At 41.3% G+C, this 14,311-nt stretch overlaps 1 protein-coding gene and 1 non-coding gene across 3 annotated transcripts in view; both read left to right on the top strand.

Annotated features, from left to right (window-relative positions):
* Positions 1 to 14,311, top strand: part of LOC137183027 (novel FERM domain containing protein) — a 62,242-nt gene that overhangs the window by 661 nt on the left and 47,270 nt on the right. For both annotated transcript variants that reach the window (XM_067589745.1, XM_067589746.1), the window contains exon 2: positions 1,413 to 1,540. In XM_067589745.1, coding sequence (XP_067445846.1) covers positions 1,439 to 1,540 — 102 coding nt within the window. In that variant the 5' untranslated portion in view covers positions 1,413 to 1,438. The remainder of the gene's footprint in view (positions 1 to 1,412; positions 1,541 to 14,311) is intronic.
* trnah-gug (transfer RNA histidin (anticodon GUG)) lies at positions 132 to 203 on the top strand. The gene has a single exon. It is a non-coding gene; the product is annotated as a tRNA-His (tRNA).

Raw genomic sequence — 14,311 nt, 5'->3', positions numbered from 1 at the left:
GCGAAGTACCGCTTCATTGAGCCTTTTTGTCATGTAGACAACCTCACAAAGTATAGAGAAATACATGCACAGTGATCTTCATCCTTTATATAGACAAAATCCCCTTCCAATGCACCAGTTCCCGCTAGCTCGCCGTGATCGTATAGTGGTTAGTACTCTGCGTTGTGGCCGCAGCAACCCCGGTTCGAATCCGGGTCACGGCAGACATCTGATGGGACTGTCCTTTTGGGTGTGTTATTCACTGTTGCGATACTATTCCTACCATCGACACACACATAAACTAATTTTATGTCAAATTTGTAATATAGACCTTGCAACCTATATTTTATAGATATACATTTGGCCTATAATCAAGACTATAATGCTTTTATGCCATCATAATGTATAACCGTGCTGTAAACTATAGTAGAAATAATGGAACTTTGATTGTTGTAACATTACACCGCTTTTCACTTTTTGGGGGACTCCAACTCTTCTCAAGAACCCTCGAAGGGCCAAGCACCACCGGATTATTTTTGCACAGTACATTGGGGCCACTACGGTTTTTTTTAAAGTGCACTAATGCAGCCTGGCCTGCAGGTGGCAGTCAGACACACCCAATCTTCATCATGGTATAGGAAGAGTAAATGTCCTCCTCTCAGTATGGTTTACCTTGCCAGTTAAAAAAAATTTATAGTGTTATGATTTTAGATCAACCTGGAATGGTTTGGCCCCCTTTGCAAAAAAATCAGTTAGCACACAAAACACATATTTTATATTATTGGCAGGTATTGCTTCCTGAACTGTATTTCTTAATATTGACCAAAGGAATATTTGACATATTGTCAGGCTTAATCACACTTATAATTTCCATTTATTTTGGATTTCATCACCATAGCTTTTGGTTAAAAACGTGGTAAGGCGCTGCAGTAGTAGTTTTGCTATATAAATAAAATATAGCTCTATATTTAGCTGTAAGTCTGTGGAGGGTATTTCACAAACAGAAGCACATTTTAAATATTTCCAGAGTGACCTGGATAGGGGTTTGTCGGGACAAATTGCGGTGTAAGAAAAACAATATTGGATGTTAAAGCGCCGAGAAGATGCCTCACACTCCCATTGGTTCATTTTGACGTCAGTTTTCATAGGGACCCGCCCGCTTGCTCAAGTGGCGGCGGTGAATGGTGAGAGATAATCCGCGGCTCGGCCACTGACACACAGCACAGCTGAGCTGCCTCTGGATCTGGATGCGGGCATCCTCGGATTCTGCTTTTAGCACGGGCCATCTGCACGCGAACTTAACGGGACGACAATGGTGCACACCTCGGCGGCAGAATCCGTGGCTGCTGGTCGTTTAGGAGACCGGGGAATGTGGTCAATGTGACATTCACTTGCACGCTGGTGTTGAGTTTTTTTTTTGTTCTGGTCTTTAGACGCAGAGCAGCGATTCTCTGAGAAGATGTTGAGCCGATTTATGAGTGGCAGCATCAGGAATCTTGAGCGAGAATACAGCTGCACCGTCAGACTGCTGGATGATACGGAATATACGTGCACCATTCAGGTTAGTCACCTGTCGGGGCCACTGTGAATTCACTCCGCAGAGCACTGAATAGCTGCTGCAATTGTGTCTAACCTGGCAGACAGAAGAGCCAGTGTCTGAGCAAGAGGAACAGCAAGTGCCTGCTGGTGTCTGCTGAGAGGAATTGTAGACCCTGAATAGAAATGTGTAGAGTTATTTTTGTCATATTAAAAAATAACATAAGGCTGATTCAGGTGGATGTATTTGCCTCACATGACCCGCTATATCAGTGAATTTGGTGGCAGGCTTTGAGACGTCAGCTGTGTAGGACAGACATTAGACAGGTTGAAAGGATGCCAAAAGCACATTACACTCTGAAAGGGCACTTTGGCAGCATTATTTCTCGATGTGTCAGTTTGTTTTATGGCCTGAAGTAGTTGCTAGATCATTTGCTTGTTGGAATCTATTGTTATCATTTAGTGTTGTTGCTCATGCAGTTTGCTCTGAACCTCTGACATTAATAATGCACAAAGGGTATCCCGTTTCCATTCTTGAGAACATGTCTGCAAAGTTACACAATGTGCCTCTACACTGGCGGAAGCACAGCCAAAATGTGCTATGAAATGTTGATTTAGAATAGAATAATATTAGATATCTATGTGCATGTGTAGCATTTTCCTCCATAAAACGGCAATTGCTACCATTATGGTAATTTAAAGCAACACTTTTAAAGATAAAAACAAGATTAGGCCTTTATATCAAAAGACATCTTTTTCTTCCTTTTGTCTCACTACTACAAGCCTTTCTTTGATGATTGTGCAGTTTTATGTTCATGCTGATTTCATCAGAAGTAGGTGAGAGGGCCTGTCACATCAATTACAAGACAATTCTTTTCCTTTTGTGGATGCTGCACGGTTGTGGGGAAGGGGTGTGAAGAAATCCACGGGGACTTCTCTGACTAGTCAGCAACATGTAAACACCTTAAAGCATTAATCCGGTCTGTGGAACAATGAAACATTAATCAGACATGCCTGATTCTTGTCACTTTGATATCTGTTGTCCTCAGCAAACCATACTGCAATCTCTCCTCTCTTCTCCCACAAGAAAGCGTGAAATAGATACTGCAATTACTGTGGGATTCGTGATTGTACCCAGGTTGCAAACAGACCTGCATTTCGGCACGGAGAGCCGAGCCAGAGATGGAGCTGGACCAGATGGACTGTGAAGCCAGCAGGTGTGCTGTTTGCAGCAGAGTCGCGTGGTCTGGGTGGCTGACGTCAGCAGGGTGGAAGGAGGGGAATAGAGTGAAAGAAGGGAGAGAGCTCCAGCTTTGCCGTGACTGTTTGGCATCCTGACTATCTTCCTGCCAAAACTGGCCCTGGGAGGGAGCATGCTAATCCACCTCACTAGCTGCTGGAACACGTTTGTCATTTAGTTCAAACTTTGCCCTTCCTTCCTCCCTCCCTCCCTCCCTCCTTCCCTTCCTTCAGGATACCAGGACACCTAGACTAGGGAATGCAAAGTAAGAGGCATAATTAGGTCATATATTCTGAGTCTCTCACAATCTCACTCTCTCCCCCTCTACTCGTTTCTGTCTCCTTGTCTTTCTCTTTTTCACCTTTCTATCCTTTTTCCAGTGTGCTGAGATTTTATTCCCATTAGACCTGTTTCCATTACACTCTGACCCTTTCCCTAAAATGGCCTTAAGTTCAGATTTTCCCCTGGCTTTGGTTAGCTTGTCTCTATTATCTGACATTGAAACCTGGTATTAATTTCTTCAATGACAAGAACGTCACCATGAAGCCACCTTCAGCAGAAATTAGAAGCACAAGATAAGCATCGGGGCACAGAAGGCTTTCAAATAAGGAACAGAAAATGTGTCTGTCTTTCTTAAGCAGTGGCAGTTGTAATGCATGAACTTAAGTTTTGCTTTAATGAATTATAGATCTTACCACTATGTTTGGTAGGAGGAAAAAGTGAGCACTCATCATTACACAGCCCTGTAGATATAGCACTCATCTAGTTGCAGGTTGATGGGAGCGCCTGAAATCCTCTTTTGCCCGTAGGCCTCTTCTGCTCTGGTTTTAATGCAGTGTTACAGCAGAGTCAGACTGAGACATTAGCAGTGCCTTGCGTTTTTGTCATGTCTGACTAACAGATAAATCACATGCAGAGAAAATGATTTCTACTACGAGACCAGGTAGATTCACACACTGCAAGTACAGCATAGACTCCTGTGCAAATGGCAAAGCTCTGTTTGTGTGTTTGCTGCTGAAACAAAACTCAAATATTATTCTAATTTAGTTTAGTCAGGTGCATTATTGATGAGTTTAAGAGACATCTAAATGCAGGTTGTTTATCCCGTGTTTGCCTTTTTAAAAGCTCTGTCTCCCAGCTTGTGCATATTAGGAAGCCTCACATTTTCTGCTATTTCACTTTGAGTTGCCAATATTTCTTCTGGATCACCACTCTTTAAAGCGTCTGTTGTCAAAGTAGAATCGTTAAAAAGGTGTTGTGTATCATGTGTGGGAGGAGGAGGCAGAAAGACAGTGAGAAAGACCGTTTCTGCAGACTTGGGGAAACTATTGTTTATCCCTGAAAGGATTGCTTGGCTTTTTGAGCAGTTTTCCTATAGAAAGAGTAGGGTGTGTTTAAGCTGCCTTTTTGCAATACCATTTGCATTTTCTCATATTTTAACTTGATTATTTCTCTACGTGCTTGTAATGTAAAAGTGTGATCATATAAGACGTAGATTGTACTTTCCCCCTCCGTACTGTAAAGCTTTTACGCATTCCAAAAACCACCAGTGTTTTGTTGCGCTGCTTCTAATTAATTACGGATTTATTGAATGGCTGTCAGCACAGTAATCTGGCCCACTCTATTCCAGATACAGAGTTAATTATAGCTTACGCCCTGCAAAGCCTGTGATTTCCATTGGTTTTCTAATAACTGTTTTTGTTTAAGGAAACTACAGCCACCAGGTTTTTGGGGCAGTTTCATTTAAATGCATGACACAAAGGTTAAAAAAGTGTATTCTGGTGCAAAACTATGCTAAGATAATCAAAGAGTTAGTGTAGGACTTTTTACCCTTTCACTACTGCCGTGACAAAAAAAATCAATCGACACTGCAGTACAAGTTCTGCTGACGTCTCAGTGAGGAGACTGCCGGGGGATGGGAGCCTGTGTGTATTGAGGAAGCAGGGTGCCAGGATCTCAGCTGTTGCTACGGTGACTCCACAGTTACTCTAACAAAATGTGAGATCACTCACACTGGTCAGGATTCCCCTTCCAAAAGCCCTGACAAAGACTTGGCCGTTAGCACTCACAGGAAGGTAATTTATTCCCTGAATGCCATTGGAGGGCACTGGTGGTGAGGTTACTGATGTCCCATCTCAACCAGAACTATCTTTCTGACTGTCCCACTGTTCCCTTGACATACATTCGGTCTTTTACTTCCTGTGATGTCATTGTCATTGTAGATATACAAGGCAGACAACATTGGAGATGTTTGGCTTTGCTTGCTGTTGAAGCTCACATGAATAACTAGATGTAAAAAATTGGAAGGTGCATTTAGGTGTGGGTATCATTTAAAATATTTAAACACAAGTGCAGATACAAAATGAGAGCTTTGGTACTAATAAGCTTAAACACTGAAGACATTTTGATGTGTCACAGAAGGAAAAGTACAGGTGTAAAATGAATTATGGCTGGATTTCATTGAGCTGCTTTGGTATCAGGATCCTGATGTGTATGATGGCTCACTGGTGCACTGTCATGGTTTACTGGGACACTTTGTTTGATACCTTACTTAGAGAAGTTATGTTTTTCTACAAATTTCTTTTAAAAAAATGAACACGCCAAAGTTCTCAGATCTTGAATGTTGTACAAACCAAGCAGCCATACAAGAACTTTGCCCAATAAAGTAGTATACATTTGGTAAAGTTTTGATTTATATATATGAACTTTCTGATCAAAGAATTAGTTTGTGCTGTTACAAATTTGAACAGACTTTTGTTGCCAGATTTTCATACTTGCCTTTTTTTGAATACTCCGTACTACAAGCACATTTCAGTTAGATCAAAAAAGTGTTGAAGTTTGATACCTAGCTCTAAGTGCAATTGATTTCCAAAGATTTCTTTTCAATGATTCCCTGTATTTTGTCTGTTTTGCAAATCAGAAAATAAGACCAATGATGGTTGACAAAATAATCATTAGAAAGATGTTGTTTTATTAGCTGCATTGTCCAGTGTACATTGTAGAGATCCCTGGTGACCGCAGGTCTCTGTCTTTGCTGACTTTACACTGTCCCGACCTTCTGAAGTGTCCTGCGCCAAGTCCACTAGGCATACAGTATGTCTACCAGGGTTGAGTGTGTGTGTGTGTGTGTGTCAGTGTGCAGGTGTGTGTGTTCAGAGCTCACAGTGGCTGACACACTGTTGCTATGCTTCATATGAATGATTAAAATGTGTGCTATGTCTGAATGTTTCATGAGGAGTAACCTCAGGAGGACGTCACTTGTATTTACCAGCATCACTGCTCGCCAGCATCCAGATTGGCTGAACCTGTGGGGCGTGGCTGGTCGCGATTAAGGATTACGTCACTGTAGCGTCTAACTACACAGCAGAGCAGGACAGGACAGACCCGGCATGCAGCCCGCTCCAATCTCTTTCATGAGAATTTGATATGTGGGAGCAGCCACTCGCCAGTTACCCTCTATCAGTCACGTCTTGTTGATAATGACAGAGCTGATGCATCATGTCAAGGTTGCAAAGGGGCCGCTGCTTTGTTGCTGCCTTTGGATGTAGTCCTTAATCTTCACCCTTGTGTTTCGCTGCTGTCTCGCACACAGCTCTGATATTCCAGGGAAATTAAACTCTGTCTGACCTGCATTGGCTTACTGGGATTCATGAAAGAGCTTAGCTGAAGATGAGATGCCAAATGACTCTTTTGTTACGCACTCCTTTGAAAAATGAGCTCACACACATAAACACATTTCACTTTTCTCTCACGGAAATGTCATCAGCTCTCTGGTCTTATCAGGAAGCAGAGGCCACTAAATATGGGTGCAGAGCTTGTTTGGGTTTGTCTCACCAAATGGCCCTCTCATATTCCCCAGTGCCTCTTTGTGTGTGTGTTTGTGTATGTGCTGGATGGAGAGCAGGCAGGGAGTCTGTCAGTGTGTCGGTAGCAGTCTGCTGAGCCCTCCATTGTGCTGTCTGGGATGTATTGTGTGACAAAGAGAAACAGAGAGGGGCCTGAGGTTATGCTCCACCTGCACACATGAATATTAAACTTCCCGACCAGAGCAACATAGCACTGTGTGGACTGTTCTGCTAATGAGAGAAGTGGATGAGACAAGAGCAGGGTTGATGATTCTACTCCTCTATCAGGCCAAGGTTCATTTTAAAGGACATAGCCTACAGCCATGGTTGTGCAAACAGATTGCACAGCTTGTTGGTGATATTTACTGTACTTCAGTGGCCTCATAAATGAGTTTACATAGTGCAGTGCAACTCTTGATGGGAATTGAGAAAGGACTAGCCTTAGATGACTCATTTAAAAGAGGAAAAACAGCGTCGAGTTAAGCTTTGATCAATTACAGATAGTGGCGGTTGGTTGTAACCTGCAGTCATGATGTGCAGGAGTGATGCGCCACCTCAAGCCAGATGGCTAATCAAATAAGAGCTGTCTTCAAACGCTGACCTCAAAAAGTTGTGAGCGCAGTTCGTTATCAAACATAAATTTAATTGCAATGTTAGACTCAAAATTTACTGTTGGGGGACAGCTTAACAGCCTTGGTTAATATTGGATATTGGGTTATGTTTTATAACGAGCTACATTTTGTGCAGAGCCATTTTTTGTTGTGTAACTGCTCTCCTGTTTTTGTTTTGGGACCACGGCATGCTTAATTGAAGCTTTGCAGACAGCTGCTAATGGAGGGCACAAAATAAATGTGCTTTTAAATCATTTTGTAATTTAAAGTGTAATAATTCATTTCATGGGCGGCTGTGGCTCAGGAGGTAGAGTAGGTCAGTGGTTTGATCCCCGGCTCCTCCAGTCCACGTGTCTTTGGGAAAGATGCTGAACCCGATGGCTGTGCCTTGGTGTGTGTGTGTGTGTGTGTGTGTGAATGGGTGAGCATACAAACATTGTGGGGCGTTTTGGATAGGAAGCATCGTATCGCTCCTGTTGAGCAGGCTGGCACCTTGCATGGCAGCCCCTGCCATCAATGTATGAATGTGTGTGTTGGCATGAACTATAAAGCGCTTTGAGTGGTCAATAAGACTAGAAAAGCTCTATCAAAGTGCAGTCCATTTACCATGGTGTCTAAACAAATACAGAAAAGGAAATGCTTCTCTTTAACTTGAATTTCAGAGATTTTACGCAGCACATTCTGTCTACTAAATAGATTTCAGCTTTCCCATTTGAAATTGAAATGAAGTCTAATTATTTATTAATATTATGCTGCGATTGCTCTATTTTTCAACAGTACCTGTGGCCTTTGTGCCATGAAAAAGTTCTAATAGACAATGTCAGTGTGCTGGATTTTACTTTCTGTGCTCTCCTTTCCACTTCCTCCTCATCGCTCTGGTCCTGTTTGTCTTTAGGCTTCGGGGCGCTCTGCTGTATGAGAGAATCCAGCCTTTGTCTTGCTCTGTACTTCAAGGCCCTGTGCCTCTGCAGACTAATGAGGAAACACAGGAATGTGCTCGTACTGTTACACCCGCAGTGAAAAACAGCAGAACTGCACTTTTTGTGGATTTAGTTTGGACAACAGCAAACTGAATTCTTTATTTACTGAATTAGATATGTGTATTTGAGATTGTTACTCTCTTATCAGCTATGTGGGTATTGTTTAATATGCTTTAAGTTTTAGCACAGCATGAGTATATTTTGTCTCTGTCAGTCTAACAATGCTGTTACTTGTGCATAATCCTTGGTTGTGCACGCCGTCACAAAAGTTGCTTTGTGATGGAGATTAATACTAATGTGGGTGTCATCAGCACGCAGGCAAGGTGCCGAGCTGAACTCAGACGTGGTCTGACAGCCGTGACACTCTTCTGTTGGCCGGCCAACCAACAGAGCAGTGAAAGAGGGTCAGAGAAAAACTTGTAGAGAGTGAGGTAGAGAGACTAATTCAATCTTCAATTCAACTCCCAATTCAGTCTTCATTGAGTCACTCAAGTTTGATGTCTCACAAGGGAGTTTTTTTTTTTTTTTCAGCAGAGAGAAGGAGGCGTTTTATTTATGAGACGTACAGTATTTGTCCTTTCGTCTTTGTTATTGCTCTCTTTCATCCCACCCTCATCTGCTCCACGGGTCACCTCTCTTTCTCTCCGACTGTATCGTCAGGCTTGTGGTTTTGCCTCACTGCAGGGTTTTTTGAGCTAATGATTGCTGTTCCTCCCCTCCTTCTTCCATCTCCCTTTTCCTCCATTTTCTGGTGTCTTGTTTGTCTCCTCAGCAGATTTACCTACTCACTATGCTCTGTGGGATCTTGCTCCTATTATGTTTTCAGTATGGTCACTGCTATTCACAGAAACAAATGATTTACTGTTATCTTTTGTACGTTAGATTATTATGTTATTAACGGTGTAGTGACAGAGGCTAGTTTCTATCTGCTGTGCCATTATACATGTCCCTACTTTACTGTTGCCCATCAAATAAACAAGAAAGCTTTCACAAATGCAATAACTAAACATTATTTGATTAATATTGATTTTCTTTAACCAGGCATTTTCCAGATACCGTGAACAGTATTCTTGCTCTGGTGCTTTGGGAAATGAAACACGCAGCTCATGATAGAGTTGGGATTGTGTTGCTGTTTTCAGCGGGCAGGCCAAGGCTTATTCCAAGGTTGATGGAAGCTTCGTGCCGTCAGCGATCATATAAACTGGGATTGTGGTTCAGTTGATTTTCATAAGGCAGCTCAATTCCTGGTTCCTGGAATCCCTCTGCGATTTAGCTTTAGAAGATATTACTTACCATATATTAATGTGACTGGAATCATGATTTTGTGTTGGCTGGATAATTTCACACATTTTGTGAAATTCTAATTTGTCAGTTTTTATTCTTTCACTATAAGGAGCTGGTGGATCCCTCAGATTTTGTGTTTGAGAGTTACTGTTTGGTAACAGCTTATATTCTCCTTATATGAGCAGTATTTAAACACTATTTATGTGTATAGTCAGTGTCCACTTTATACATTGCTCTGTTTAAAAAAAACAGTTAACTCCACCAGACAGTGAGTCATGTATAAATAAAACATAAAGCATGCAGACAGGGTTGAGAAGCAGCAGACTGAATGGTGCATGAAAGTTCTATTTTAAGCAGCTTTAAATGTGTGTATATATATATATATATATATATATATATATATATTGATAAGTGCTATTTAAATACACTTTATTATAATTGCTATAATGCTTTTATTATTTTTTTGTTATAACTTATAATGATTGGTGTCCTGGCACTTGAGATATTAGTTTGCCCGGAGTGGTGAGATCAACAAAAAGCATCTTGTCAGCAAAAGCACGTCATTGATGAGAAGTGCCATGCAGTTACAGCTGGGTGCAGCACTGATATGCATGAAGATGTCAGAGTGAACCTTCCCCTGCAGCTGAAGAACAGGAATGTAAAACTACTGAGGACTGTGAATGTGTACAAATCCAGTCTTCTTAACTGACACGCTGATGTTAAAGGACAAAGAATTCACACTGGTATCAGCATGTTTTGTTGGCACACATTAAGCCCTTTAGTGCCAAATTATCATTGTTTGACATCGGCGCATGCATAAACACTAACGGCAATACTAATACTGTACCGTTGACAAATGAAAAAGGATTGGCAGCCATTTACCTCAATATGCCCCGCTTGATATTCATAAATGTTAATCTCCTGTGAAACAAAAGCAGAATGTCTTTTGCAGTTTTGTGCTGTTTACTAGAAGGAAGGTGGCTGATCTTGAGCATCATACTAGAAATGGTCACTAAGGGAAGCCATTCACATCCTGACAAATGAGTGTCTAGCTCTAAGAGAAATACGAGATCCTGTCATCCTCATACAGATGTGGCTCGGGTGCCTGTGAAGAGGGCCACTTGAGCCGCGCTGAGAGTACAAGGTCCGTCATTCTGCATGGATCTCACTCACTCTCTCCTTCACTGTCTTTTGTCTCCTCGTTCAAAAGAGTGACAATACGTGCTTTCACTCAGGTGTGCCACGACACACAGTTGAACAAACCTGTTTGTGAAAAATGAGAAAGGCAGAGAGCGGAGGGGCTTGATGAAAGCCATGTGTATTGGTACAATAAGACGCTGAGATGAGGTGGGCTGGTTGTTTTTGATATTTAGAGTTGAAAAATCACCCGCTGAATGTTTAATTCATCCAAGTCTAATTTGCCACCCACACTGGATAATTTTCCTCCAGAGAAGTTGTTGTGTTTTCCACTGGGTAGATAGATGGCAGGCTGAGTTGCTTTATGAGAGTCATTATTTGTGTATGTGTGTGTATGTGTGTGTCAGGTACTGTATGTTTGCATCGTGTGTGTGTGTGTGCCTATATATTTGCATGCTATGTCATCCATCAGTCAATGTTTTATTCCATCTTACAATCAAATAAAGGGCCTGGCTGGCTCCCGTTGTTCCACGTGTCTGGGCCTGCAGATTACACTTACAGCTATTCATGCATGCAATCAGTCTCCTTTTCCTTTGTGTGTGTGTCAGCTCAGCAGTCAGAAGAGATGAGTGTCTCTAGAGAGGAGATAGATGAACACACACAGGAGACAAAGAGGCTGGCCAGAGGAAATACACAACAAGCCACAGTCGCAAAGCCAGCTGTCCAATGCAGGTTTTGGTTCAATTCAGCACCCCCCCCCGCCCCCCGAAAACATGGGATTTCTGTTGCCATGAAAAGGTTGTAATAAAATTTGTTTATTGAATTTGATAGATGAGAGTGAAGGCTCTTCCATTGCAAATCATAGTTTTATTTAGGTTTTGTGTCAGCTTTCTAATGCTTGCTGGAAAAGGCACGTACCTGTATCTACATGTTCTGACGTCCCTGCTAATGTTGGATTTATGGTCTGTAATGTTTATGACAGTATTCTTGATAAATCAGTCAACAGATAATATAGTTCTGCCTCTGCTGCAGCAACATTTCACCGCCAGTTGCATTAGAAGATTACTTTTCTCACGTGGATGATTCCATTTGCCATAATAGATCAGTAATTTCAAGATATTTGGTTTTCTGGTAAGGTAATCATCTTATTTTACCACATTATGTTGTTGTAGTATAGTATAGTATAATGTGGACTTTTTTTTAGAAGAATTTGTATGTTTTGTGTGGTAGTTACATTGACGCCACTGTTGTGTTGTGGCTGTCTTGATGGTAATGTCAAACAAGATTTGCAAGAAGATTTGCAGTTGGCAAACATGTTGTTAGTGCTTAGGCTCATAAACTACTTGCGCATATCAGCACCCAGATAATAAAAGTGCTGTCACTTTCTCTCATATTGAGGCTTGGTAATGCTGTGAGATTATAGCCCTTACGTAAAAGGATCACGAAGAGAAATCATAGGCAATTTACACCTTTTATTACATTACTTCACTAAATTACTCCTGTGGAATGTCTTATTTCAGTCATCTGTTCAGTCTTGGATTAGCCGGCTCTCTTAAAAACCAGCCAGGTTCTGCGTCTCCATGACAAGGACAACCACCGCGTGTCACAACAGATTTCCGAGGTGCCCTGATGCTTTGGCCACAACATCTGCCAGAAATCAGTTAAGGAAAAACATTCTTATTATTCTTGGTTCATTAGGTAATGTGTCTGGCTATATTAGACAAGAAGCCAAGACAGAGACTTGTTATTTGGGCAGCTCCTCTCCTCTCCTCTCCTCTCCTCTCCTCTCCTCTCCTCTCCTCTCTGTCTCTATTTGCCTGTATGCCTCACTGATTATAGTGGTGACTGAGCACATACATAGAGGACTCAGTCATAGGCATCTTTTCATTTGGTTCAGGAAAATTCCATTTTCTGCCCTATAATGTTTGTAATTGTAGCAAGAGACTATTCCCACTTTTAGCACAAGGAAATCACATTAGGAACAGCGTAAGCATTGAACAACTGCATTGCTGCCTTGGTTAAAATGGGTTTTCAGGCCAAATAGTGACAGGGGTTTAGGGTTTAACAGTTGTGCATGTGATTGTCAGTGTGCATGTCTCTCTGGGGGGCATTTGTGTCATGACAGACTGAATAGAGCATCTGATTTCTTCTGAGCCATCAACTGTACTCCCCTGCCCTCTGTTATGTAAAACTAGGGGGTGTTAGTAGAGTTGCTTTCATTGTGTGTGTATTATATTTTGTCTTTTTCAAAGCAAATATGAAATTGAGATCATTCAGGGACTGCAGTCTGGATATTAATAAAGCAAGAGCTGAAAAAAATTGTTGATTAATCAGTAAGTCAATTGACAGGACTGCATCGATTAATCATTACATCGTGTAATCAAGCAGAAATGGCATTTTATATTATTTTGAATTTAAGATATTTTGGCTTTTTATTTTTTACTGAAGGTTGGGCAAAACTTGACATTTGAAGATGTCTCCTTGGGTTCTCAAAATGTGTAATGGCTATTTTCACTATTTTTGTGACATTTCCATAAACTAGACTTAAAAAAACACTATCATCAGATTAATAGATAATGAAAATAATCCTAAATTGAAACCTTAAGTAAGGCCAAATTTTCTATACATAGAAAATAACTATAACAACATTGTGTCCACTAGTGTGAAAGTCAAATTTCTGAAAGCCTTTTAAATTTACAACTTGTGGCATTTACACCATGAATAAAAAAAAAAAATCAATAAATTCCTCTCACTGCTGTGATTGACAAGTTGTAAATAGGCAGAAAATCCTGCATTTGTACTGCGAAAAACATATTACACTCTCCAATTTCTGAACTTGTAAATGGTAAATCGGTAGACTTTGAGAGCCATGTAACCAAATACTGAGATGATATTTTTTGTGGCTCTAAAATAATTTTGTTGGCACTGTTATTTTTCTCATTGCGTATTGTGTGCCCATGATATGAGCTGCGGTGCCGCCTGAAAATCAACAGAATTTGTACAAAGAAAAGAAAATGATTTCAGCTATTGGTGGCAGCTCTGTGTCTTTGTTTTGGCTGAGCACACAGACAGAGGTGTGCCATATGGTAGCAGAATAGCAGTCTGGAGGGGATTGTTTCAACAGTGGTGCTTCCCTCAATAAATGGTGTTCATGGAGCTCCCCACTGTCCCCAGGGTAGGAGACAGGTGCCGCTGAGGGGAATAAAGGGCTGTTTGCACAGCTACTCAGCACGTCAGTCTCCTAACTCATTTGGAAAGGGAAGGGAAGAGTGATTGTTTGCCCGGGGCCTCTTTGGCTGCGTTTACTGTGCGAGAGGGGAAAAACCATTTCGATAATGTTTTATGTCGTATGAAATGGTAAGAAGACACTTTAACCTTTACTCATCTTCTCAATTCTTTGTGTTTTCATAATATCTTCAAAATCTATAAGATTGGATAAAATATTCAGCTTCTGATGTATTATTTTTTCATTATTTGCAGTCACTGACCTGATATACCAAGGAAAGGTGGTATGGTCATTATGAGGCAAAGCTGTAACATTGTAAAGCTTGTTTCCCTATACTATAATTGCCCATGTGTTACAGGAGCTCTCCTAATTCGAATGCAATTAAGTGTGGATCAGCCCAGTCGTTAGAGATTAGTAGGCATCCTGTGGGCTGTGGGGATACTGCTGATGCTGTGGTCCCGTTTGTGGTGAGC

Source organism: Thunnus thynnus, chromosome 5 (genome assembly GCF_963924715.1).
Source record: "Thunnus thynnus chromosome 5, fThuThy2.1, whole genome shotgun sequence".
In the NCBI taxonomy this organism is placed as follows: domain Eukaryota; kingdom Metazoa; phylum Chordata; class Actinopteri; order Scombriformes; family Scombridae; genus Thunnus; species Thunnus thynnus.
Note: the sequence above shows the minus strand (reverse complement) of the source record. Positions and strands in the feature narration are given on the sequence as shown.